A 26,033-nucleotide genomic window follows, 5' to 3' on the forward strand; every position below is an offset into this window, starting at 1 on the left:
CTCCTGCAGATCTCTGCCATGGAGGCCTTCTGGGGCCCCTGAGGGAGACCACTCTCAGTCTACTGTGGTCTGTGCCTGTGTGTGTTTGGGGTCTCGGTTCCCTCCGTTCTGGTTTGTATCAACATGATCCCACCCTCTCTCCATCTTTCAGTAGTTTGACAGAATCTCTGGTTTTCTTCCGTTCTCAGTGCTGTTGTGGATTTATTCCCCTTTGTTCATCTTGTTGTTATTTCAGTGGGATTTGGGGTGGGAAAGAAAAGGGGAGGGACTATAAATACATGTGCTCAGTTTCCCACTTAATGTAAAAAACATTTTCAATAAACTAAGGGTTTAAGAGTATTACAAAAGGGAACCAGGTTGTGAAGCCAATTACTCTTCCTTTAAAAATGCTCCTTTAAAAAAAACTTGGTGAGGGAAATTGTGAGAGCAAAATCATAGTCAGGCTTTTGGCTAGACATTTTAATTTATTTTAGAAGCTTATTCTGATTTCTTTCTTTCAGATCTTGAATATCACTGTGGGGTCTTCAAGGCTGGCTCCTCGCCGGGGCCCAGTGAACATCGTCTTTGCTGTCAGAGGCTCGCAGGGGTTTCTGAATGGGTCTGAAGTGAGCGAAATGCTAAGGAACTTGAGCGTGGTGGAGTTCAGTTTCTACCTGGGATACCCAGTGCTGCAGATTGCCGAACGTGAGTGCTGCTCTGCTGGGGACGTGGCTGCGAGTGCTCGTGTTGGCGGACCTCTTCTTTTCAAATAAAATAGCTAACAGAAATCTGGACTATAAATTGGAGCTTCTCAGATCATGCCAGGGTGGGCCTCCAGAACCCTCCTCTCCCACTGGGCTTGCTTTATTATTCTCTTTAGAGAGCCAAGGGCACTATCAAAGATTATACCGGTTCTGGAAAAGGTGAAACCAGAGAGACTGAGAACAGATTTTTGGTTTCCAGGGGTGAAGGATGTGAGGAAAGCAATTTTCAGGGGGGTGATGGGAATGTCTTGTATTTTTATTGTGGTGGTGGTTCCACATGTCCATGCATTTGTCAAAACCCATAAAACTGTACACCAGAAGGAGTGAGGTTCACTGTGTGTACACTTAAAAAGAAAAAAGAAACAGAAATGAAAACAAACAAAACCTTCCTTCCTGGTGGAAGCGATTTAATTCACAGTACAAATGGAGTGGAGGTAGGGGAAATGTTTACTTCAAAACGTTTAAAATACAGTAGATTCCACCCCAAATACAGTAGATTCCAGAGTTGAAGTCAGGCAAAAAAGATATCAAATTCTTTTTCAGAATGGAGCAGCCAGAAGGTTTAATGATTCTTGTCGTATTTTCGTGTACTGTTAATTAAATGGAAAGGAATAACTTGTAAATGCAGAAGTAGACAGGGGTAAAATTGTTATTTACAAATAGCAACTTTCAGTGATAGATAGAAGATTGTCACTTTACCCTGCCTGAGTCATTGCTGGGAAATTCCAGGGCTCTGAGGAGCACGGTGTGAAAAATTCATTGCTCTGGAACAATGACATTTCAAGGGGAACTTATGGGTGAGCTCTCTGTGAAGTAGTGTCCCATCGTGTTACTTGAGTAAGCCCTTTCTTTCTTTTTCTCCCTCTTCCTCCCGGAGACTAAGGTGCTCAAGACCCTCCCACTGACCCTGCCTTCCCGCCAGCCTGGCACTTTTTTCTTCCATAGGCAGAGCTGATTAGTGTAGGAGAAGCAGTGTGCTGTGACTTACCCAGCGCTCCCTAGAACACTCACCTTTCTGACTGTTGCAAACAGGTTTTTTACGTACCTTTCTCCCTTTCTCACCCTTTGCTTTTTATAGCCTTCCAGTACCCACAGCTTAACTTATCGCAGTTGTTGAAGTCCTCTTGGGTAAGAACAGGTATGTTTAACTTACATAATGTTTTTGGGAATGGTAAGAGTGAGAAGTCTGTGGGGGGGTATTGAGAAGGATACTGCCTTTCCTGTTTCTGAGTCCTAAATTCAGGGCAAAATGTACCTTAGATTCTTGGCAAAGAATGAATGAGAAAGGGATTCAAATTTGGCTGTGGGAATGTGTCCCACTGAGTTACGGCACAAAAAGGATTGGCTTTCTTTAAAATTCATACATCAAGTCCAGGGCAAAGTCTAACAGGAATTGATGATCTTCTGACCAGAATAGGACAAGGTTCTGAAGCAAGGATCTCTTTTTTTCCTAAAAGCCTCATATGTCTGGTTTTATAAGGACAAATAAGGTAACTTGGTGAGCCAATAAGAAGCATGTTTTAAAGCCTTGTGGGCCTGGGTCAGATATTTACAGCTATGGCGTTGCAAATAAAGGCTTTCTAACTTGGTATGCAGAAGTGTAAAAGAGAGTTGGTTGCTCAGCGGCTACCCAGCATGTAAGCAGCACAGTGAGTAAGCAACTGGTCATGGGGAGGAAACTTGTAGAATGGGGATAGTCACCACTGACAGGTTCCCGGACCCTGCCAGCTCTCGTTGCTTCACATACAACATCCCATATAAAGGCCCCACCTCTTTGCATGGTACAGTGGCCTTATTTTCCAGATAATTTTCATAGTGGTTAAGTGACTTGCCCATGGTCCTATCTCAAAGGGGATTTGAGCCAGTTCTGGCTGGAAAGCACAAGCTTTTTTCTCCTGTAAAGGCTGACAAGATGTTGTCTGTTTAGATAATCTAGATGTCTGAAGACAGGCCTCCTTATCTCAAGTCAGTTAATGAGTCTAAATTTTGAGTCAAGATAAGATATGAACTCAAACCATTTCCAGAAATTTTGAAATAAGTGCAGACAAAACGTTTGATCTTGTGTAGGAGCTCTGAGCTCCAAAGCTTCTGCACTGCTGAGCTCCTGGGACTTCTGGCCACCAGTCTTTGTAGACTTTAGAGATAAGACCTGTGGGCTACCCTCCCTGGACTCTCCTGCACCCCGTCCAGCTTGCCTCTTTCCCCTTTTAATGTCTCCTCTCTGGGAACCGGCATTTTATAGTAATCCTGTGTTCATTTCTCTTGTGCACACATCCTTTTCTCTCCACTGCCAACTTGTTTTGGGGCCTGTGCGTGCTTCACCTTAAATGTAGTCCTCCTGGGTGTTGTTGAGAAGCAGCTCCAGAATGAAGTGTTTCAAGCTGAGATGGAGCGCAAACTGGCCCAGCTGCTCAGCGAAGTTTCCACCAGAAGGCGGATGTGGAGAAGGGCTACCATCGCTGCCGGGAACAGCATGGTACAGGTAAGAAGAAGAAGGCCAAAGGAGTGGGGAGGGGAAGGAGAGAGAGCCGTCTAAACATGGGCCGTATTTTCACGCAGATGGAAAATGCCAGGAGAAGATGCTGCTACGTAGACTGATTGCTGTCGTAGGCAGCCACTGACTGTGCCAGCATTTCAGTTCCACTGGAGTCTAGACAGATGTTTCCCGAGTCCTTAGTAAGGGTCCGTACAGCAAATGGCCTTGTGGGGACCACAGCAAAAGAATACATGAGTGGGTTGCCGTACCACTGGATGACCTGATTTTTCAAAGAGTAGTTTTTTAATTACCAAAAATGTAGTCAGTTCTATGGAATGGTAAGCATTATTGATAGCGTCATAGAGACAAATCGTTCAGCTGGAAGAGACCTTGAGAGGCCGGAAAGAGGAAAATGTTCTGCCCTCTATTCCGGCACTCTGTCCTCTCTGCCTCCTGCCAGCCCTGCTTGTCTCATGTTACCCAAATTGCCTTCACTACGTAAAGTGGCAGAAAGTTACAAATGACAGATTCATTTGAATCCCAAAGTGACCCCTTTAAAAATGCACACACTCAGAGAGAGCTGGAGGTTGGGCTGTAATTTCTTCCCATCTCCATGTGAATTACGTTATTTCGGATTTTCTTCTTTACCAAATGCTGACTTGTAGAGCTAGGAAGAGGGGATATTTAGAGCTATGGCGTTTCAGAGACAGGAAGCCAGGGTGAGACCCTGGTGTGCAGGGGTGGGGAGGTTGGTGGTGTAGAGGCTTTAGAGAGAGAGGCGTGACGCTGACACTGGGTAGGGGAGCTGGGCAGTTTGCGGAGAGCTGGCATCAGCATCATCCCTCAACCCTTTTACCAAGTTTTCCCCTGTAAGTGTTACTCTTTATTTTCCTTCCCAGAAGGGTGGTTGTTAGGTTTCTAAAATAGTTCCTTTGCCGGATGCTGTAGAATATAGAGAAATTTAAAAACTCATTAAAAAACTGAGAGCAATATTAAACAAATAACTATAAAACTAAGAATAAAAATGAAAATGAATTATAAAAGCCTTGCTTTATTTAGCAGCTCTGGGTGGAGGTTAATTTATGCACATAAAACAGTTATAGAGTACCATAAAACTACAGAATGAGATGCTTGATTAGTTCTGCAAGTTCCCTGAGATGGAAATGCGGGATTCATGGAAGTTAACCAAGCCATCCCAGACTAACGGTGCCATCTGATGGATTGCTTAGAAACGGTGCCCTACGTCTCTTCCCCTTTAGAATGACCAAACACGAAGATGTAGATAAGAATTTATTTATAACGGTACAGGACTCTTCATCAAAGCATAATGTGTAAAAGTGAAAATATTGGAACAACCTAAATGTCCAGCAATTGGAGAATGGGCAAAAAAATTGTAGTGAAATCTTTATATGTTGGAAAATCCCATTATCATTTTTTTTTTAATTAGTGAGGGAATATAGAAAAAAGCTCAAGTGAAGAGAGGCTATAAAAGAATGTGTGCAATATATCCAAATATTAATATACAAATCATGAAAAAACAGGAGGAAATATGCCAAAATGCTTACAATGATTTTCTTTCTTTGATTGAATTTCAGGTGATTTTTGTTTTATTCTTTATAATTATTTTTCATGTTTTTCAAAATTTCTCTAATGAGCATATAGTTTGTATAGTGAACACGTGATTTTAATCAGAAAATATTTTAAAAAATGAAATTGAAAATGTTGCCCCAAATGATGACTCCATCATACCATGGTTTTATGGATTCTAGATATGAATCTGATAAGAAGTCATCTAGAAAGGATGCTGGGATTAGATTTTACTGACTGTTACTTTCAGATTGGAGAAGCTTATAGAATTTTAAAAAAAAAATATTTATTTGGCTGTGTTGAGTCTTAGTTGCGGCATGTGGGATCTAGTTCCCTGACCAGGAATCTAACCCGGGCCCCCTGCTTTGGGAGCGTGGAGTCTTAGCCACTGAACCACCAGGGAAGTCCCTAGAATCTTTACTCAAGGTGGCTATCACTGGCTATTTGGGTATATGGTTTCTGCAAGAAGAAGCATTTCTAAAACTTATCAGAACTTTAAAATGGAATAAATAGGCATGTAGGTAGAGGGACAGGTGGATATAATCTATTGCTTTTCAGTAACCCTTTATAGTATTTCATTCTGAAGGCTAATAAAAATTAACCACTGCAGCACAGTTCCAGGGAAAGAAGTAGGTGGTTAGGGAGCAGAAGTGGTCAAGGAACTAGCCTAGAAACAGCAAACAGAGGGCTGGACAGGTGAGCCATTCTCAAGATATAGAGTTATAAAGAACAGATTCTCCAGGGATGAGAGTTTGGACCTGTGTTAAGGATCTTTATACATGATCTGGAAGTAGGCATTCACAATGAAATCATGAAATAGTTGATTTGCCAAAAGTTTCCAGTGGTGAAGAAGGAGGCCAGCAGCTGTGTCCAGAGCACAGGGCACTATTACAGTTCTGTACATGTGGCTAGAAAAGTAGCAGCTGCATTTTGCCAATGGCAAATGTAGAGACCAAACATTCAAATTACGTGTACAAAATAGAGGGCTTGGAGTTAACGTTGATCTTTCTCTCGGAACGTCAGTCCACCATTTTGCTGCAGTCTAAAAGGGGCCATAAAGTTGTTGCATATTACTAAGAGAAATAGCAACAAAATAGAAAGCTATATTTATGCAAAACTGTGATATATCGAGTGTACTAGATTCTAAAGTACTAACGTAAGAGTACTTCACTGTTAACACCAGAGAGATATAAATTTTGGGACAAATCAGAGTACTGTTTGACCCAGCAGATTATGAATTTATGAAATTTTTTCCAGCTTGATTGTGATGTAATTGACATATAACATTGTGTAAGTTTAAAGTGTACAGTGTGATGATTTGATATATGTATATATTGTGAAATGATTACCACAGTAAGATAACATATCCATCGCTCACATAGTTATCTTTTGTGTGTGTGTGTGGTGAGAACTTTTAAGATCTACTCTCAGCAGATTTCAAGTATGCAATACAGTATTGTTAACTATAGTCACCATGCTGTACTTTAGATCCCCAGAACTTTATGGCTGGAAGTGTACCCCCTTTGACCACCATCATCCATTTCCCTTACTCTCCACCCCTGGCAACCACCAGTACACGCTTTCTGTGAGTTTGGCTTTCTTAGATTCCACATATGTGTGAGATCATACAGTATTTGTCTTTTTCTGTTGGACTTATTTCACTTAGCATAATGCCTTCAAGGTTCATCCTATGTAGTTGTAAATGACAGGATTTTCTTCTTTTTTATGGATGAATAATATCCCATTGTGTGTGTCATGTGGGTATGTATCATGTATCATATCACATTTTCTTTATCCATTTGTCCATAGATGGACAGTTAGGTTTTTTCCATGTCCTGTCTGTTGTAAATAATGCTACAGTGAACATGGGGTGCAGCTATCTTTTCAAGATAGTGATTTCATTTCCTTTGGAAATCCCAGAAGTGGAATTGTTGGTCCATATGCTAGTTCTAGTTTTAAATTTTTGAGGAACCTCCATACTGTTTTCCATAGTGGCTGTACCAGTTTACATTTCCACCAACAGTGCATGAGGGTTCCCTTTTCTCTACATCCTCACCACCACTTATCTCCTGTCCTTTTGATAATAGCCATTCTAACAGGTGTGAGGTGATATCTCACTGTGGTTTTGATTTGCATTTCCCTGATGATTAGTGATGTTGAGTACCTTTTCATGTACCTGTTGGCCATTTCTGTATCTTTGGCAAAATGTCTGTTCAGATCCTATGCCCATATGTTACTCAGATTTTTTTGCTATTGAGTTATATGAGTTCCTTAATATATTTTGGATATTAACCCCTCATCAAATAATGATTTGTAAGTATTTTCTCCCATTTCATAGGGAGAAATTCGTCATTTTGTTGATTGTTTCTTTTGCTGTACAGAAGCTTTTTAGTTTGATGTAGTCCCATTTGTTTATTTTTGCTTTGTTGCTTGTGCTTTGGGTGTCTTATCCAAAAAATCATTGCCAAGACGAATGTCAAGGAGCTTTTGCCGTATGTTTTCTTGTAGGAGTTTTATGGTTTTAGGTGTTTCCATTTGGAGTTAATTTTTGTGAGTAAGATGGTGTCCAATTTCATTCTTTTGGATGTGAATATCTAGTTTTCCCAACAACATTTATTGAAGAGACTATCTTTTCCCCATTGAGTATTCTTGGCTCCTTTGTCACCAGGGTCTTTTGTGGTTCCATATGAATTTTAGGATTGTTTATTTCTGTAAAAAAAATGCCATTGGAATTTTGATAGGGATTGCATTGAATCTATAGATAGCTTTGGATAGTATGGACATTTTAACAGTATTAATTCTTTTGATCCATGAACATGGGATGTATTTTCATTTATTTGTATGTTCTTCAGTTTCTTTCATCATGTCTTATAGATGTCAGTATACAGATCTTTACCTCCTTGGTTAAATTTATTTCTAAATAGTTTATTCTTTTTGAGGCTATTGTGAGTGGGACTGTTTGTTTCTTTTTCAGATACTTTGTTATTAGTATATAGAAATACAACTGATTTCTGTATGTTTATTTTATATCCTGCAACTTTACTGAATTCATTTATTCATTCTAATAGTTTTTTGGTGGAGTCTTTAGGGTTTTCTATATATAAGATCATGTCATCTGCAAACAGAGATGGTTTTACTTCTTCCTTTTCAGTTTGGATGCCTTTTATTTCTTTTTCTTGCCTGATTGCTCTGGCTAGGATTTCTAGTAATGTGTTGAATAGGAATAGTGAGAGTGGACAGTCTCATCTTATTCCTGATCATAAAGGAAAAGCTTTCAACCTTTCACCATTGAGTACAATGTTAGCTGTGGGTTTGTCATGCATGGCCTTTTCTATGTAGAGGTATGTTCCTTCTCTACTCAATTTGTTGAGAGTTTTTATCATGAATGGATGTTGAATTTTGTCAAATGCTTTTTTTGCATCTGTTGATATGATCATGTGGTTTTTATCTTTCATTTATTAATGTGATGTATCACATTTATTGATTTGCATATGTTGATGAATCTCACTTGATCATGGTACGTGATCCTTATAATATGCTGTTGAATTTGATTTGCTAATGTTTTGTTGAGAATTTTTGCATCTGTATTCCTTAGAGATATTGGCCTGTAGTTTTCTTTTTTTATAGTGTCTTTACCTGGCTTTGGTATTAAGGTAATGTTAGTGTCGTAAAATGAATTTGAGAGTGTTTCCGCCTCTTCAATTTTTAGGAAAATTTTGAGGATTGGCATTAATTCTTCTTTAAATGTTTGGTAGAATTCATCAGTGAAACCATCTGGTCCTGGGCTTTTCTTTGCTGGGAAGTTTGTGATTACTGATTTAATTTCCTTACTCATTATTGGTCTGTTCAGGTTTTCTATTTCATCATGATCCAGTCTTGGTAGGGTGTATATGGCTAGGAATTTATCCATTTCTTCTAGGTTGTCAAATTTGTTGGCATGTAATGTTCATAGTAGTCTCTTTTGATCCTTTGTATTTCTGTGGTATCTGATGTAATGTCTTCTCTTTCATTTATAGTTTTTGAGTCCTATCTCTTTTTATTGGTTAGTCTAGCTAAATTGTCAATTTTGTTTATCTTTTCAAAGAACCAACTCTTAGTTTTGTTAATCTCTTCTATTGTTTTCCTGTTCTCTATTTCATTTATTTCCATGCTAGTCTTTATTATTTCCTCCCTTCTGCTAACTTTGGGCTAAGTTTGCTAGTTTCTTGAGGTGTAATGTTAGGTTTCTTGAGGTGTAATGTTTCTTGAGTTTCTTGAGGTTTCTTGAGGTGTAATGTTAGGTTATTTATTTGAGATCTTTCTTTTTTCTTGATTTCATTTATAGCTGTAAACTTTCCTCTTATAAGTGCTTTTGCTGCATCCTGTAAGTTTTTATATGTTGTGTTTCCATTTTCATTTGTCTCAAGATATTTTAAAAATTTCCCTCTTGATTTTTTTTTTTTTTTGGTTCACTGGTTGTTCAGGAGTGTGTTGTTTAATTTCCAAGTATTGGTGAATTTTCCAGCTTTCCTTCTATTATTGATTATAGTTTCATACCGTTGTGGTCAGAAAAGATACTTGATATAATTTCTGTCTTTTTGGAATTGTTGAGACTTGTTTTGTGGCCTAACATATGATCTGTCCTAGAAAATGTTCCATGTGCATGTGAGAAGAATGTGTATTGTGTTGCTACTGGATAGAATGTTCTATATGTTTGTTAGGTTCATTTGGTCTATAGCATTGTTCAAATCTGCTGTTTCCTTATTGATTCCTGTCTAGATGATCTATCCCTTTTTGAGAGTGGAATATTAAAGAATTTATGAGATTTATTATTTCAAGAGCAGTGGTTCTCAACTGGGGATGACTTTGCCCCCCAGGGTACATTTGGCAATGTCTGGAGACATTTTCGGTTGTCACAACTGGTGAGGAAGGGCATGGCTATTGTTACTGGCCTTGAGGGAGTAGAGGGCAGAGATGCTGCTCAACATTCTACTCTACTTGGGATAGTGCCCCACATCAAAGAATTATCTGGATCAAAAATGGCAATAGTACTAAGGTTGAGAAACCCTGCCCTAGAAGAACAGGGAGAAAATGCTAATAGATTTGAGAAAGGATTGGTTAGAACCATCAATAGTTTCAGAGAACCAAGGATGTACCTAACCATTATGGTTGATGTTGGGAGGACAACAGTGCCCTCCCATGACCTGTTGGAGCTGGTTGATGGCGATTCTAGGCTAGACTTGGTATGTTCTGTGTACCCTGCTTGCCCCTTTGTCTCAGAGAAGACTTCGAGCAAGACAAAGCACACTTGTTATTCTGCACAGAGGAACTTTCATTTTGACTGTTCTTCTTCCCATCAAGAGAGCGTCTTGGGCATTCTGGGATCTGGAATGGTGTAATGACCTTATTAGGGACAGGAATAAATCCTGAGTAACACAGTCAAGATTGAGTGCCCCTAGAAAGGGCATCTGGAAACACGAGCTTCTAAAATGCTGATCGTTTCTGTTATCTTTCAGGTGGTAAATGTGTCAAGGCTCGAGGGAGATGATAATCCCGTGCAGCTCATCTACTTTGTGGAGGATCAAGATGGAGAAAGACTCAGTGCAGTCAAGTCTTCAGATCTGATTAACAAGATAGATATCCAGAGAGCAGCCATCATCTTGGGTTACCGAATTCAAGGAGCTGTTGCCCAACGTAAGTGCGTGAGGCGTGGCCCCTCACAGTCATCTGTGCTGTGCTGGGGTCAAAAGCCAGTCTTTTTCTGACAATAAACTCTGAATTTAAAGCATTCTTATGTGTGCGTAGTAGATATAAGAGGTCAGTCATTAAAATTAATTTGCCAAGACCTTCTTTATTTTGATTGCATGCAGTTGTAGCATTCGCTGTTCTTTTTCCTACCCAGCATTTTATATTCATAGTGTTATAGTGAGTTTTAGTAGCTTGAGTTAACTTTTAATATTTTTCCCCTCCTCCTGTACTATTTAAAAAAATTTTTGTCTTAGGTAAAATAATGTGTTTTCTCTGTATATATTCCAAAATCTTACATGTCATATTTTGAATGTTGATGGGGATAGTGAGTCACGCAGGAAGCTGGGAGGTGCCCTCTGCATTTATTGGCTTCCTTCTGGGTCTTTTAACACAAAGAAGTCCTTGATTCTTACCCTTTTCAATCCTGTTTCTCTCCCACCCGGTCCTCACATCACTCATAATTTAGAAAGAGGTATTTTGATATTTCTTTATTATTGTTGGAAGAGTCTAGGCTCCTGCTCCCCTGGCAATGGCTACTCTCAGTGCCGTTTTTCCCCAACTCACAGATTTTGGGTATTTAAAATTAAGAAGAGGAGAGGCATGGAAGAGTATATTTCTCTAAATATACCTTTATGAATCAGACTACTATTTTAATGTGGGTGTTCTTCCTTTATAATCCTGGGAGCAATCCTTGTAAGAGCTCAGAGAAACTTGCTCCCAACAGTAAAGGGATAACTAAATGTTTAGAAGGAATTTAGCATCAGAGAGTGTTGAAAAACTCCCGAGAAACTTCGGCGATGAAGGCAGGTTTTAACAAATGACAGCTTTGAAATTATCCTCCATGATGGAATGTCCTTTGTAAGAGCTATACTTGACCCTGGAAACTAACCAGGATGAGGGCTGTGGGCACACTTTCTCCATTTTATAGGTGATGATGGGAGAGTTGAAGCAAATAACCATTGGTGCTTTGTGTTTGTGTGTTTGCGATATGATTGTATATTAGTGTGTTCTATTTCAAAGCAGTGAGAAAAAAAAGTAATGAAACATTTACTTGTACTTCTTCATATATGACATTTCTGATTGTTGGAGAAGTGCCCCACTCCAGTTAAGCACTTCACTTTTTAGAAAAGATCCTTTGCAGTAGGCTCTGGGCACCTTTCAAGACTACTTTCATCTGCTCTTGCACTCCTCTTGCCTCAGTTTCATGCTGAAAACCAATAGTCCTGGGATTGGGAGCCTAAGCCAACACCAGGGCCAGCCCCAAAACAGCTGCAGACTTGATGTCAGGCCCTCGTTTTGACGAGTCACAGGGTTTTACTAGGTTAGAACTAAGAAGAGTACCCAGTTGTCTCAGCTCCTCAGTTTGGTTGTGTCACTCCTATATTGTCAGCTGGTTTCATGCAAAATGAACTCCATATACAAACTATATTCAGGTCAAATGAAAAAACGCAAAATTTTAACACTTTGCCACTTTCTCCATTTCCCGCATAGTCTTTGCTTTGTGATTTGTGCTTCTTTCATAGTGCTTGTGCTTGAGAGCACCTGCTCCCCTCCCTGGTCACTCTCTAAGGGGCCTAAACCCAAACTTAAACCAGCACTAAGCATCTTTTTATTGTTACATCTTTGAGTAAAAACATTCTGATCCCGTAGCACGTGTTAACCATTATAGGATATGAAAAGAGCGTAAAAGTTAGTCTCTGCTCAGGAAGACTGATATATATTTGAAGAGACAAGGCTTAGAGTCATGACCATATTAATGAGCAAAGTAGTATATAGTATATCAGGATGGTACATTTATGTAATAAAATGCATTGTAGAAGAATAACGAGGTGCCATTTACAAGACCAAGACAACCAAGGACAAAAGAACTTAGACAAGGGGAATCTAGTGTGGTCATGGAGAGGTCGTTGTGAAGTGGCCCTAACAGATGAGAGAGTTGGGCAGGGAATGGGGGCATTCTGGTTTTCAGAGCCTGGTGATTGGAACCTGAGCTTTAAGAGGACCAGGGAAGTAGTTTTAAGAAGAGCTGAATCTTGCGAGAGGATGAGTACGGAATGAAGAGGATGAGGGTCCAGAACTGGGAGGCCGGGTTAGGGAGAGGAGCTGGTGAAGGAAATTAAGGAGGACAGAGTAATTGAAGCATCATCGTCCAAGGCCGTGAAAGATGGGGGGCTGAGGCAGGGGTGGGAGTGGGGAGGTTGGGGAGTGGAGGATTCAAAATAAGTAAGTTGATTTAATGTAATTTTAAAATTGACAACTGGTGTAGCAGTTCCAGTTAAAAGTCATGTTTTAATTGAAGGGTTGAGGGAGAGATCTGGGTAAGGAAGTGAAGGCAGTGCTCACAGACTGCTTACTGGGACTTCTAGTTTTTGGTATGGCAACATTCCTGCAGTGAGAATTTAGAGAGGGACCTGGTAGAATAAACTGGACATCAGGAGATGTGGAATAAACCTCACTTTGCCGTTGAATTAGCCACGTTCCTTTAGACACGTCATGTATGTTACTGTGATCCCTACTCTATTGTAGATGGAACGTGTTGTGTTTGTTTACTGCGTCCCATTCCCTGTCATCAGGAGACCATAGTCTCTCCCCAGTTGTCTTGAGCTGAAATGACAGGGACTTCCGGGGTTTCTCATGGAAGAGGACACATTTACTGCCCAGAAGGGCTGTCCAGTAAAGGAGTGCAGAGGGCTCACTGAGAGGCCTTTCTTCCTCGTCTGCAGCTGTGGACAGGGTGAAGAGGCCGTCCCCTGAGTCCCAGAGCAGCAACCTCTGGGTCATCGTGGGCGTGGTCGTGCCGGTGCTGGTGGTGATGGTGATCGTCATCATCCTCTACTGGAAACTCTGCCGCACGGACAAATTGGACTTTCAGCCTGACACCGTGGCCAACATTCAGCAGCGTCAGAAGGTAAGGGACAGACCCCTGCCCTCGCGTTCACGTGAGCGTCTTGCGGACTGGGGTAGGGCAGGTCAGGCTCCTGGTACTGAAGGACAGGGGAGAGAGCTGGTCAGGAAATCTTTTGGCTTTAGTGGTGGTGTCCCTTTGCCTCCATGTTTGCTTAGAAACCCAGGTCTTCTGTAGTATTAAATACATGCCCAGGAAATGAAGCCGTGTAAAGGCTCAGCAATGCTGTGGGCTCTGAGTTCCACTGTGATTTTATTTTTGAGATGTTCAGTTAGAAGATCACATCCATTCTGTGTATGAATTCTGATCTATATTAACCCTGGATATTTTCAGAGAACAAGAGCCAAGGAAGATTTTCTTTGATCTGTGTATCTATTTCTTTCATACGCAGCTCTGCTGGCCGGCTCCTTTATTTTCCGTCCAGCATATTGCAAGACTAGTTGTCCACCTTGATCAAGACCACATAATCATTAAAAAATGGTAACACGTGCCTTAAACATTTTAACTTTATAGATATATATACACAGACATATATATATATAAAATTAGTCTTTATTTGACAATCTTTAAAAAAAATTTGGAGTGTCAGTCTACCAAAAGGAATTCTGTGTGGTCTTTCTTGTGAAGAAGCAACACACATAAGGCATCAGCTGCAGTTTCCAGTTTGGGTTTCTTTAGGAAAGAGCAAAGCAACCTGAGTACAAAATTTTCTACATTTTTTTCAGTATCCCCCCCTCCCACCCTACTCTGCAGTCTTTTAGAATTAATTCTCGTACGCCTACTTTGACAGCAGTTTCTTTTTTCTTTCTTTTTTTTTTTTTTTTTTTTAGCAGCTTCTTTTCCATGTCTTTCCAAGGCATTCAATTTAGTTTTTATGGTAACAGCAGTTCCCTTCTCACACTTAGGTTTCGAGAGTTTCTGCAGTATTTGTCACATACAAATTTCAGAGCGAGGACATAGCCTCTTGGTCAGCATCCAGCTCCGCGGTGAGCAAGAACGTGCCAAGTAAGAGAAGAGCTCGTTAGGTGCAAACACTGAGCTCAACACGCTGGTCAGCCACACCCAGGGCGTGGGAAGTGGTGGTCGTGGACTCTGTTTATTAACATGTACCCACTATGGGTCTCACACATTTAGAGGACTCACTTGACTCTAAAAGTTTGCTAAGAAAAAGCAAGCCCGGGGCAGAAGAACAAGAAGTAAAGGATCGCCCTATTAACCTTTTAATTTTACTCTGATTTTCTGGATATAAAAAAATTCTGCACATTATCAACCTAGACCTGATGGATGAAAAAAATAAGTGTTATTTTAAAATTCATTTTGTTTGTAAAAGTAAATGAAGAGCATTCTTTTTCTTACAAATTAAGTAAGAAATGCAAACTTTTTTTTAAAATAAATTATTTATTCATTTATGTAATTTTTTTTTGGCTGCATTGGGTCTTCACTGCTGCACGTGGGTTTTCTGTAGTTGCTGAGAGCGGGGGCTACTCTTCGTTGCAGCGTGCGGACTTCTCATTGCAGTGGCTTCTCTTGTTGCGGAGCACAGGCTCTAGGCGCGTGGGCTTCAGTAGTTGTGGCACACAGGCTTCAGTAGTTGTGGCTCGCGGGCTCTAGAGCACAGGCTCAGTAGTTGTGGTGCACGGGCTTAATTGCTCTGTGGCATGTGGGATCTTCCCAGACCAGGGCTCGAACCCGTGTCCCCTGCATTGGCAGGCGGATTCTTAACCACTGCGCCACCAGGGAAGCCCCCAGAAATGCAAACTCTTGATTAAATTGCAAGCTTATGGTTACCCAGTATTTTGGAAGCAGTTTCTACTAAGGTTATATTTATTACCTATCTTCATTTATTATTTACATAGTCTGCTAAGGTCGTTTTGTTGTTAGACTGGTGAATAGCATGGAAAAAACCTGGAAAAAAGTCCTTACTATACTAAATGGTTCACAGTGTGAATTTCATCGTAATGAGATCAACAGTAGGTTTGGAAATGCTTTTGTTCTGGTGAAAGAGTGTTGTTACAGAGAGATTTGACCAATGTAGATGGTTATATATTTAGGTCAGTAACGTGCCGTGCTTCCTAACATAAACACTCCTGTGGAAGCTCATCCATTGTCTGTTACTTCAGTAAACTATCAGAGGACAGCATCCCTTGAGTTCACAGCAGACTCTTCCGCAAGCTTTCGCCGTCTCCCACTTTTACTTCTGAAAGAGTCTCACGTCCCAGATGTTGCTGTACATCGAAATGGACAGTTTCCAATAGAACTTCAAGCCTTTGGAGTCCCTCTTCTGCAAGAGCTGCCTGGATTTGTGCATTCCCTTTTACAGCATCTTTGCAGGAACGGTCTTCTGCATGGAGGACTCCCTGAGAGAACAAGTGTTTTCTGACCCTGTTAGGAGCATAGCAGGGTCTTTGTTTTGCTGGCAGAGGCTCTCACCATATAGATCTTGTCATGCTTTTATAGTAAGAAAATGATGATTTCTATTTAGTTTAAAAATAAATATCTCTACTTCATAAGCGTTTCTTCTAAGATTATCTGGCAATAGTGAAGGGCCTCCAGCCCATTCCTTGGGGCACTTTGCAAAGATGCTGTCTTCCCTGTGACTGCGAGAGCTCTTTTTCCTTCTTGTGCGGCTCTGTGTTTTCTCTCTACGCTCTGCTCACCCCGCCCCCTGACGGCGCTTCACCACTACTCTCTGAAATCTTCTAGCAAATCCCAGAGCTGCAAACATCTGGAAACGATAAATCTGCTGACCCAAAGTCCACACCCCCTTCTTCTTGTAAGCAGAAGGGAAACCTCTTCATATTGTCTGGGAGTAGATTAGTTTTGAAATATGATGAGAGAGGCCATTCTGTCTTATTCTGAAGCAGGGTCTTTTAAAATTTCTAATGATAAAGAAAAAAACCCCTAACCCATGTCTTTCTTTTATCTGTATTCCCTTTAATCTGTAGCCCAAAGGCATCACTTTTTTACTGCTCCCAGTAAAATTGCAGCTTGGACCCGCCTCGCCCTGTTGAGGTTCTATTTAAAGACATGAACGGCATTGGCTAGATGCTGCCGGCCCTGCGGAAACTTGCTCCTTCTGCCGGGGACAGGCCACACCCCCTGGTTGGCCTGGGACCCTGGTTCCTAGCCGGCTGGCACTGTGGGCAGCCAGATGGAGCTGCCTCAGCCGCTGATGTTCATTCACCAGACGCTGAGCGTTCGCTCTCAGCCAAGCAGGGCTGGGCTGGGTGACGAGCACAGATGACACGCGGTGCCTGCCTTCGCGGGCTTTCACAAGGGGGAAGGGCAAGCAGCTAAAAGCTGACACGCAGCAGCGGAAGTCTGTCCAGGGCGCTGGGGGAGTACGGGCAACGGGCAGCCGCTCCTGCGTCTGGAGGTTGAGGAGGTGACGTGGGCCCAGGCAGGAGGGACGGAGCAGAGGTGAGTGGGAGGACGGGCACAGCCAAAACCGAGGCCACAGAAGTAGGCAAGAGCCATTCTTGGAGGGGTTTATGGGACACGTCAGGGGGCGGAGGTGACGCTGTAGGCCCTGGCAGCCACTGCGGGGGTCTCGGGGGCGGGGGGAGGAGCTTGGACACATCTGTGTTTGGAACCGCCACTGAAGGGGCTCAACGTGTTGAAGCGAAGCTCCAAGAGCGTTTCTTCCATCTGGGCCGAGTTCATCTCGTCCCCCCTCCGCAAGGATCCTGGTAACAGCTAAAGTGTTGGTGGTTTCCGTGCACCCACGTGATTTGCTGCCGCCTGGGGGGCGGGAGAATCTTGGAGGCCTGCTCGCCACCTCCCGGACCTCAGGGTGACCAGCGGCCCCATGCTGGGCCGCCGTGGAGACCCGCAGATGGCAGTAGGTCCGCCTTGTCTTCACCTCCTGAACGGAAGCAGCGTGCTGGCTGTAGTGACTTTTCACACACCGCACCCATCAAACAGCAAGCGCTTGAACAATGGCTCTCTCGTCAAGGCTGCGCATTTTTATTCAGCCACTTTGGGGATTTGCTCTGTGGTTTCTCTTGTCATCTTAACTGCTCCTTCCCAGGGGTTCAGGCTAACCCGAGTACTGGGGACTTCACTCTGTCGTGTTCCATCTGGGTCGCATTATATTTATGACTTACGTGTTTTAAAATTCATCAGGCGTCTCTCCTGTTACTCGGCTGACCTGCTCTACCAGCCCACCCTGACTTGTCAGCGACATATTCCGAGGAGATACAGACAACGGGGTCTGTCCCTTCTGTGATATATTAAAGAAAGAAGGAACAAAAGAGCCGTCTTTCCTCAGAAAACCTGGGTCCTAATGGGAATATTGAAGGCACTAATGAACTGTGACTCTTTTATAAAATGCTGACTGACGCTTATTCTGCATGTGGAGGCTAGAGGCACAATACAGCCAAACTTAACTCTAGATTTTTTTTAAGACTTGGAAAAACTAGAAAAAGTGTTCCAGAAAATGCGGATGAAACCAAAGGAGCCAATTCCGTAAGTGAGGAGGACAGTGTTTTCTCTAATTTTTTCCTTCTGTGTAGACGGCGTTTGTTTTGTGTGTAAGCAAAAAAACTTCTACTGTTATAAAAGGAGGTGACTCACCCAGCCTGAGAGACGTCAGGGATCTAATGAACGTATTTCAAGATATTAGTCGGGGGGCTTCCCTGGTGGCGCAGTGGTTAAGAATCCACCTGCCAAGGCAGGGGACACGGGTTCGTGCCCTGGTCTGGGAAGATCCCACATGCCGCGGAGCAACTAAGCCCGTGCGCCACAACTACTGAGCCTGCGCTCTCGAGCCCGCAAGCCACAACTACTGAAGCCAGCACGCCACAAATACTGAGCCCGGGTGCCACAACTACTGAGCCTATGCTCTAGAGCCTGCGAGCCACAACGACTAAGCCCACGTGCCACAACTACTGAAGCCCGTGCTCCTAGAGCCCGTGCTCCGCAACAAGAGAAGCCACCGCAATGAGAAGCCCATGCACCGCAACGAAGAGTAGCCCCCCACTCGCCACAACTAGAAGAAAGCCCGTGCACAGCAATGCAGCCAAAAATAAATAAATATAATATAATAAATAAGTAAAAAACATTAAAAAAAACTAACCGCGTTTCCATAAAGACAAGCAAAAAAAAAAAAAAAAAAAACTTACCAGAAAAAAAGATATTAGTCAGAATTAACAAAAGCCAGCAGAACTTTAAGGCTATAATGGATGTATATTTCATATGACATCTACCCTTTTCTTGGTTCCCCACAAAATCCAGTAAGTTTGATGCTTCAACTGACCTTTTTGAAATTCATTCAGTCATCAGATATTTATTGAGGGTCTACCACGTGTCATGTCCTGTTGCTGAATTACAAAATTTTGTATCTAAATTTATATCTATAGCTATATCTGGTCTCTGAGAACTTTCAGCTGACTATATTAACTGCTTGATGTTTCATTGACCAACAGCAATAACATTGCTGTCAATCTCATTTGCATGGTGCCTTGGCATTTATGAAGCATTTTGACATTGTCAGGGAGGAAGAAATTTCTAGGTTTTCCTGGCTGGTCTACAAATTAAATTGACCTGAGACAGGTTAACAGGAGAAAATCACAGAAAGGTTTAATAACATGTATACATGGGAGAGACCCATGTATAGAACTGAGTAACTCACCAAAATGACCAAAACCCTCACCTTAAATATCACCTTCAGCTAAAGACAAAAGAGGATGTTGGTGGTGGTTTGGGACTTCAGAGGGGAGGAAGGCAGTTCATATGGAGATGGAAAAGCAAATGTTTGCTAAACAAATGCCTGCTGGGCCAGTCAGAGACAGGGGACACAGATAGGAGTGGTGATAGCTCTCTTTCTGGAATAGGTCCTCTGTCTGTATTCTGTTAGACAGTTGGTGGGGGAAGGGAATATCAAACTTTCTTCCTGAGTCTTTTGGGCCTTGATCGTTTTCAGCTTGAAATAATCCGCATGCCAGAGAGACATTTGGGGGTAGCAAATTTTGTTTCCCTATGACATATACATACGTACAATATGTTTCTTACATGAACCTGAGATCGTGTCAGGGAAGGCATTTAGTTCCTGGACTTGGGTACAGACTGCACCAAGGAAGCAGTACTGTCCATATTTTTCCCTTATCACTTTGGAGACCTTTGCTTAGAGGAGGCAATCTGGGGCTCCTCCTTCAATTTTGGTAAAGCAAATCATCTAAGTTGCAAAAGAGGTGATGTTGATGATTAAATGACTATTGATTATATCTGTTATTCTTTCACTTACTTATTTAAATATTTATTTATTTATGTACTTTTGGCTGCGTCCGGTCTTAGTTGCAGCGCTCGGGCTTACTTGCCCTGTGGCATGTGGTATCTTAGTTCCCCAACCAGGGATCGAACCTGCACCCTCCTGCATTGGAAGGTGGAGTCTTAACTACTGGACCACCAAGGATGTCCCTATTCTTTCATTTAGAGGCACCTTATGGAGCTAAAATGAGGTGCAGCTGGGGTAAAAGCAGACACACGGATGACGGTGTGCTTCTTCTCTGAAGTAGAAGAAGGATTCTTCAGAAAGGAGAAACCAGAAGTTTATATACAGAAGTTGTCTGTTTGGCATTTGATTCCTTTAAAAGGGCTACATGCCCCTAGGAAGGTATACACCCCCGGAGATTTGGGGAGCCCAGCTGAAGATGGCTTGTAGGTCGGGGGGAGTCATGGAGCTGCAGGTTTGGGCTCATTGTTTGGGAAACAGCGTTTGTGAGCCGAGGACTGCGTGCCACTCACAATCTGCCCTTGTGTGGGAAGTAGACTGCTGGTAACACGATATCATTAACTTAGAAAATATAGGCACGCCAGTCTCTGCCTTTTGTTTCTGAGCAGTATCTTTGTGAACTCTATTTATAGTAAGTTCTGTCCCCCTCTGCTGGCATAAGCCATTATTGCAGGCTACTTTCCTTCTACCCATCCAGCCTAGATTTTTAGTGCTAAAAGACCTTAAGAGATCACAAATCGAAGCCATTGACGTTGTCACTCATCTGTGCATAAAGTTAGCACAAATACGCCAAAACCTTTCACTTCTACATGCAGTATATTGTCTAGAACAGCTCCTTAGATGGGTTAGCCTTTGTCTTCTGACTGATAGGACTCTCTGTGGGTGTGGAATTCAGCCCGATGGGACTGCATGTGGGGGTCCTCCCAAGGAGACCCTTGGTACAACTATTAATATGTGGTTTATTTTCCTCTACTTTGTAAGCTCGAATAAAGGAAACGGCTAACACCCACCCCTGGCACTTTCAGTGTCGCCAAAATAGTGCCTCACCTTTATTGCCCACGTTCCTGTACCTCTTCAGACCTCTTTCTGTCTTAGCACAGGCCTAGAAGCTGACCCTGGACTCTGTGGTCGCAGGGCTCACAGGGTTTTTGTTGTGGGTTTGCTCTTGGTACCCGGTATCCCCTGGTAGGGCTTCTGCATCCACCAGTGTGAGGGGTGCACTTGAGAAGACTCCTCTCTCCTTCATCTCTGTGCCCCCATTACCTCCGTTGGCCACTCTTTTCTAGAAATTCTTTATTCCCTTGGCTTCTGTTACATTGAAGTGTCCACATTCTTCTGTTTCTTTGAAGTCGTCTATTTTGTTCCTGGCTTCCTTTTCCTCCTCTTAGCTGCAAACTGTTAGATGTTCTCCAACGTTTTATCCATAGGCTCTGTTTTCATCTTGGAAAATCTCAACTCCCCTACGTGTCACCTTCTATACAGATGCTCTCAAGGTCACACCTCCAGCCTCAGAGTTCCCCCAAGCTTGTCCTCTGTTTCCAGCTACACTGAGCTACTTTTCTTCGGAGCTTTTCCTGCCATCTAAAACTAAGCATGTGTGGAGTGAAACCTGTCTTTTTACCTCTTTGTCATCATTCCTTCGCAACTCACCTTTTTCTCTTAATGTCACATCTACCGTTCGGGATACCCTGAATGTAGCTTCATGTCAGCACTGCAGTCTTTCTCCCCTTTGCCTCTCGAGTCTGTGTTCAGCTTCCATGTCCTTCTGCCTGGTCTCTAGAGCTGTTCATTCCTTCCCATTTTCCAGAGCTTTTCATTTCTTCCGATTTTCATTGCTGAGGTTTGGGCCCAGGCGTTCGTCATTTCGTGCACGTAGTACTGTTGGGCCCTCTGACTGGTCTCCTTTTGTCCTAAATGCTTGCATTTTAGAAATCTGCCTCTTTAGAAACATTTAGTGGTTTTCTGCTCTAGCAGCTGGCATGTGGAGTCATCTACATACAGGCTGGCCTTCTCTCATTCCCCTACATCCTGACCGTTCGAGTGCAGCTAATGTAATCTTCTCCCAAACCTCAAGTCTTCTCTGGTCCTTGAAACAACTTAGAACAGTCTCTGTGTAGCCACCTCTTTTTATTTCCAAGTTCGGCCTGTCCTCTGAGGCCTGGCACAAGTCCCCAGTCTCTAGGAAGAATATCTCACCCCACGTCACCCTCTGGAATTGTGTAGCTGCTGTGACAGCGGTCAGGGGTTGTCTTGTGATGTCTTTTGTATTATGGTCTAAATATTTAATCCTTGTACTTGAATCTGTAGCAAGTATCTGTCTTTTCTGCAAACTCTAGGTATAAACCTTGCACAGGTCAATGCTTTAGAGATGCATGTTGAGCCGGATGGGTAGAATTGCAAGCACAGTCTTGGGTCAGAAGCTGGCACTCACAATCTTGCCAGCCCTCACAATCTCATCTTACAGTCCTCGGATTCAGATTGATTTCCCGTGTGTGTGTGTGTGTCTGTGTGTGTCTGTCTCAGTTGCAGATCCCTAGTGTGAAGGGCTTCGACTTTGCTAAGCAGCATCTGGGTCAGCACAATAAAGATGACATACTGATCATTCACGAGCCAGCACCGCTGCCAGGACCTGTGAAGGACCACACCACGCCCTCTGAGAATGGAGATGTGCCGAGCCCCAAGGCAAAGATCCCTTCCAAGAACGTCCGTCACAGAGGAAGGTTCTTACTGGGCTTTCTGTATTGTTCTCTATCGTGGCACGCGTTTTTGTTTTCCATGTGTCAGTTTCCAGTAGCAGAAAGGCTGATGGTGAGTGTTGTCCGGGTCTGCAGCCTGGAAGACTGACAACATTTGCCCAAAGTCAACGAAACTGATGGCTCTTGATCCACTCTAATGGACTCTCAAAGGGGGCCTGTGTGCTTTCCTTCCCCAAAGTGTTCAAGATTATAAATCACTGTCCGTCATGGTTTGGTGGTCCGCCTGGAACTTCATTAGGGATTGACCAGCTCTAGGGTACATATTGTGGGGTGACCATGCCAGGCCCTCTGGAGGTGATATTAGGAATAATGTATAAAAAAATGCATGGCCTATGATACACACTCAGCCAGTATCAGCTCTGCCCTTGCCCGTTATGCCAGCCACTGGAGCTGTGGCTTCCTTGCTCGGTCTGCAGGTGACCTTCATCATATCCTTCTTTCCTTGCTTGGCTTTTCTCCATGTGCTCCTCTTGTCACCCTTGTTAGCGTGTGTGCATGGATTCTTCATCGCCTCCCCCTGCCCAGCTCCCCATTCCCAGTTAATTCCCATTCCATTTATCAAAATTAAGCGCACAGAGAACTGCTTGCTAACAGACTACCTACCGTGGCCCTGTGACCCTGTGAGACGGGCTACAGCTGTGTGAAGACACGGTTCAGAATCAGGTTTTATTGACTTGACTTTAGATCAAAGCATGTTCAGGCTTTGGTGTCGAAGCCTCAGATTATCAGCTTTCCTTTGAGCTTTGGAACTCCAAATCCCGATTTTCTGCTGAGAAGGGGAAAGTGTGTGGTCATACCAACATTCAAAATGATCTTATAATTTCTGACTTAACAAAAAACCTACTCCAGGGTTTCTGGCCTAGTTTTAAGAATTTAATGAATGTTAGAACACACTCTTTACAAAAGAAGATGGATAATGTAGAGAGATATCATTTGCTTCATTACTTTGCAGAGTGAGAGTAAATCAAATCCTTAAAGATGATTGAATATGCTAGTACAATATAGCAGGGTCTTTTTTTCTCCTCTGGTAGCCTCATCCTAAACATTTAGTCACAACATCTTAATGTTCTGCATGGTTAATATCATATTTTAGCATGTCTCTGGGGCACCAGAATGTCTCGGCATTTCAGGAAGCCCAAAGAGAAGGGGTGTTAACTGATTAAGGATTTTCACTAGCCTGGTGCAACCTGGGTTCTGTGACACCCTTGCTTTTTATATATAGAATCAAATCTCAGCGATAATCATTGCCTTTGTATTGTAAGTGTAGGTTCTTCCAAAGATCTGGAGTTATATGGGGTGACTGCAGAACTACCCTGGCTTCCTAGGAATTCTGCAGACCCAGCTAACGCCTAACCAAGCTTGAACTCCAGATCCTCTAACCCAACCCACGCCAGCCCCAGACTGCAAGTCCAAGCCCAGGGAGCTGGGGGACCATCCTCCACTGGGTACCTGGTTTCCTACCATATGTTGAAATGAGCCCACTGAGCCATTTAGTCAGCTGTGTCAAGCTGTCTTCACAAGGTGACTGTGTGCTATTAATGTGGTCCTTGAAGATGCCATGCCACGAAACAATGTTCTGGACTGTTTGATTTCTCCCAGTTTTGCCTGGAAGCCTGACTTCCACATCCAAATGAATGTGACCTTCCCCCCCCCCCTTTCTTTCTTTTTCCTAATGTTTGTATTTGTTTTGTGTCTGCAGAGTTTCTCCCTCAGATGCTGACTCTACAGTAAGTGAAGAGTCCAGTGAGAGGGAAGCAGGGGACAAGACTCCAGGAGCGGTGACCGATGGCAAGTCCCACAGAGCCCTGCAGAGTGGTCTGTGACCCTTCTTGTTCTCCACTTTAAAAGTAGTAATTATGAGGGAATTCCCTGGTGGGCCAGTGGTTAGGACTCCGTGCTTTCACTGCTGAGGGCTGCAGGTTTGATCCCTGGTCAGGGAACTAAAATCCCGCAAGCTGTGTGGTGTGGCCAAAAAAAAAAAAAAAGTAATTATGAGGTTCCAGTAGACTAGGGTTTTATACTTCAAATGCAGAACATTAAAAAAAAAACAAAACCTGTGCAGTAGAATATTCGTCGTTCGTTTAGTGAATTTCTCAGATTGACTGTCACCGTCTAACACTGTTTTTGTGTCTGCATTGGGATGGGGCCGTGCTAGAAGTTAGAGATTCACCGATATATTTTGAGGTTAATAGTCACCTTCTTTTTTAAAATTTTTATTTATTATTTATTTATTATTTATTTTTGACTGTGTTGGGTCCTCGTTTCTGTGCGAGGGCTTTCTCTAGTTGCAGCAAGTGGGGGCCACTCTTCGTCGCGGTGCGCGGGCCTCTCACTATCGCGGCCTCTCTTGTTGCGGAGCACAGGCTCCAGACGCGCAGGCTCAGTAGTTGTGGCTCACGGGCCTAGTTGCTCCACGGCATGTGGGATCTTCCCAGACCAGGGCTCGAACCCGTGTCCCCTGCATTGGCAGGCAGATTCTCAACCACTGCGCCACCAGGGAAGCCCTTAACAGTCACCTTCTACTCTAGTGGCGGCTCCTAACGATTTTCCTCTCTGAAGGACAAGGAGGAATCAAACTAAAACCAGAGTCTCAAAAACTGCATCCAGGATTCAGTGACCTTTTTGGGAGCCTGTTCAAGTGTCTCACAGTTGTCACTGTTAGAAAGTTGATTATTTCTCATAGGTCCAAGTGCATTACATTTGGTCCTGGTCCTAGATCTGTCTTCTGGAAATAGTTGAGTGTGATTAGACGGTTTAGCATATATTTACATGTGTTGTCAGATGCTGTAACTCCTTAGGCCACGTTTGAAATGTACTTCACTCCCCTTCTAAAGAGTATTGTCATAAAAGTTATGCCCTGCGGTAGAACTAAGCCCATAGGTCTTAGTAGACTTGGAGCATTTTTTGGCCTGATGACAAGGTAGCTTGGTTTTAGTTGAATAGATTCTGTTAAATGTGCTGGTACAGCTCTTATACTTGCTGGAGCTTTATTTATGCTTCAGGTGCCTCAGGATATCATTTTTATTTTTATTTATTTATTTATTTGGCTGCGCCACTTGCGGGATCTTAGCTCCCCTACCAGGGATTGAACCCAGGCCCTTAGCAGTGAAAGCGTGGAGTCCTAACCACTGGACCGCCAGGGAGTTCCCAGGATATCATTTTTAAGAGTAATTTTTATACTTACATTTTCATCACAAATTTCTTTGTATAAAGATGCAGTACAGAGTGAACCATATTCTGTAAATGAATGGATTCTGGTTGGAAGCTGGAGGGCCTGTTCTGTCACTGTCGTGTTTGTGACTTTGTATGTCCCTTAGTCTTTGGGGCTCCTGTGGGACTAAACTAGCTGGTTTTTGAGATTCCTTCCAGTTTCTTCCAGTTGTTTCTTTTATAATGTTAAAAAAATACCCCTTAGAATAAGGGAAGAATAAAGAATTTTTTCTTTAGCTCTAATTTCATAGAATCTTAAAAATTATTTAGCACTATGGTAACAGGTGTACTGTTTCAGATAGACAGGATTAAAATCTAATTTTCATTCTGGGAAAGAAATATTTGGGGAAAAAAAATCAGCTCTGGAGTTTCTTAATTTCTGTTAATTGCATATCTG

General features: G+C 42.7%; 1 protein-coding gene across 2 annotated transcripts in view; it reads left to right on the forward strand.

Annotated features, from left to right (window-relative positions):
* Positions 1-26,033, forward strand: part of KIAA1549 (KIAA1549 ortholog) — a 147,115-nt gene that overhangs the window by 68,199 nt on the left and 52,883 nt on the right. Inside the window, exons 6-12 of one of the 2 annotated variants that reach the window (XM_036863857.1) lie at positions 501-684; positions 1,822-1,881; positions 3,077-3,225; positions 10,302-10,479; positions 13,257-13,441; positions 22,194-22,390; positions 24,126-24,241. In XM_036863857.1, the coding sequence (XP_036719752.1) occupies positions 501-684; positions 1,822-1,881; positions 3,077-3,225; positions 10,302-10,479; positions 13,257-13,441; positions 22,194-22,390; positions 24,126-24,241 (1,069 nt within the window). The remainder of the gene's footprint in view (positions 1-500; positions 685-1,821; positions 1,882-3,076; positions 3,226-10,301; positions 10,480-13,256; positions 13,442-22,193; positions 22,391-24,125; positions 24,242-26,033) is intronic. The other variant, XM_036863858.1, reaches the window with a different exon arrangement.

This window comes from Balaenoptera musculus, chromosome 9 (genome assembly GCF_009873245.2).
Source record: "Balaenoptera musculus isolate JJ_BM4_2016_0621 chromosome 9, mBalMus1.pri.v3, whole genome shotgun sequence".
In the NCBI taxonomy this organism is placed as follows: domain Eukaryota; kingdom Metazoa; phylum Chordata; class Mammalia; order Artiodactyla; family Balaenopteridae; genus Balaenoptera; species Balaenoptera musculus.